Genomic DNA, 850 nt, shown 5'->3' on the forward strand with positions numbered 1-850 from the left:
CCCCCCCCCAGGACCTGGCTGTCCCCAACCCCTCCTGGAGTGACACCATGAGGCGACACTTCGGTCACCTGGAGGCCACCGAGGGCTGGACGCGCCTGCCCTCCTACCGCCGGGCACAGCTCCACTTCCGGGGTAGGTGACACCAATGGCCCTGTCCCCAGTGTCCCCAAACCCCCCCAGGGTCACCTCAGTGTCCCCAGATTCCCCCAGTGTCACCTCAGTGTACCCTCAGTGTCCCCAGCACCACTTCCCAGGTAGGTGACACCAGGGATGTCCCCAAACCCCCCAGGGTCATCTCAAATGTGCCCTCAGTGTCCCCAAACCCCCCCAGTGTCACCTCGGGGTCCCCTCAGTGTCCCCAGTGTCCCCAACCTCCCCAGTGTCACCTCAGTGTCCCCTCAATGACCCCAGTGTCCCCAAATCCCCCAGCACCACTTCCAGGGTAGGTGACACCAATGTCCCTGTCCCCAGTGTCCCCGAACTCCCCGCTGTCCCCTCAGTGTCCCCTCAGTGTCCCTGGGCAGGTGCGGGGGGTCCCTGGGTGGGTCCGGGGGGTCCTGGGAAGGGTCCAAGGGGTCCCTGGGCGGGACTGGGGGGTCTCTGGGTGGATCTGTGGCATCCCTGGGTGGGTCCGGGGGGTCCTGGGGAGGGTCTGGTGGGTCCCTGGGTGGGTCTGGGTGGGTCCCTGGGCAGATCTGGTGGGTCCCTGGGTGGGTCTGAGGGGTCCCTGGGTGGGTCTGGGTGGGTCCCTGGGCAGATCTGGTGGGTCCCTGGGTGGGTCTGAGGGGTCCCTGGGTGGGTCCGAGGGGTCCCTGGGTGGGTCTGTGGCATCCCTGGGTGGGTCTGGGTG

The 850-nt window shown here is 67.6% G+C and overlaps 1 protein-coding gene across 1 annotated transcript in view; it reads left to right on the top strand.

Moving 5' to 3' along the window:
- The first annotated feature begins 8 nt into the window (after nucleotides 1–8).
- Nucleotides 9–850, top strand: part of LOC113979837 (acyl-coenzyme A thioesterase THEM4-like) — a 2,295-nt gene continuing 1,453 nt past the window's right edge. The window contains exon 1 of the mRNA XM_027707116.1: nucleotides 9–132. Within this exon, the coding sequence (XP_027562917.1) occupies nucleotides 48–132 (85 nt within the window). The 5' untranslated portion in view covers nucleotides 9–47. The remainder of the gene's footprint in view (nucleotides 133–850) is intronic.

The sequence above is a fragment of the Neopelma chrysocephalum genome, unplaced genomic scaffold (assembly GCF_003984885.1).
Source record: "Neopelma chrysocephalum unplaced genomic scaffold, ASM398488v2 Primary Assembly neopelma1_89803, whole genome shotgun sequence".
NCBI classification, from domain to species: Eukaryota; Metazoa; Chordata; class Aves; order Passeriformes; family Pipridae; genus Neopelma; species Neopelma chrysocephalum.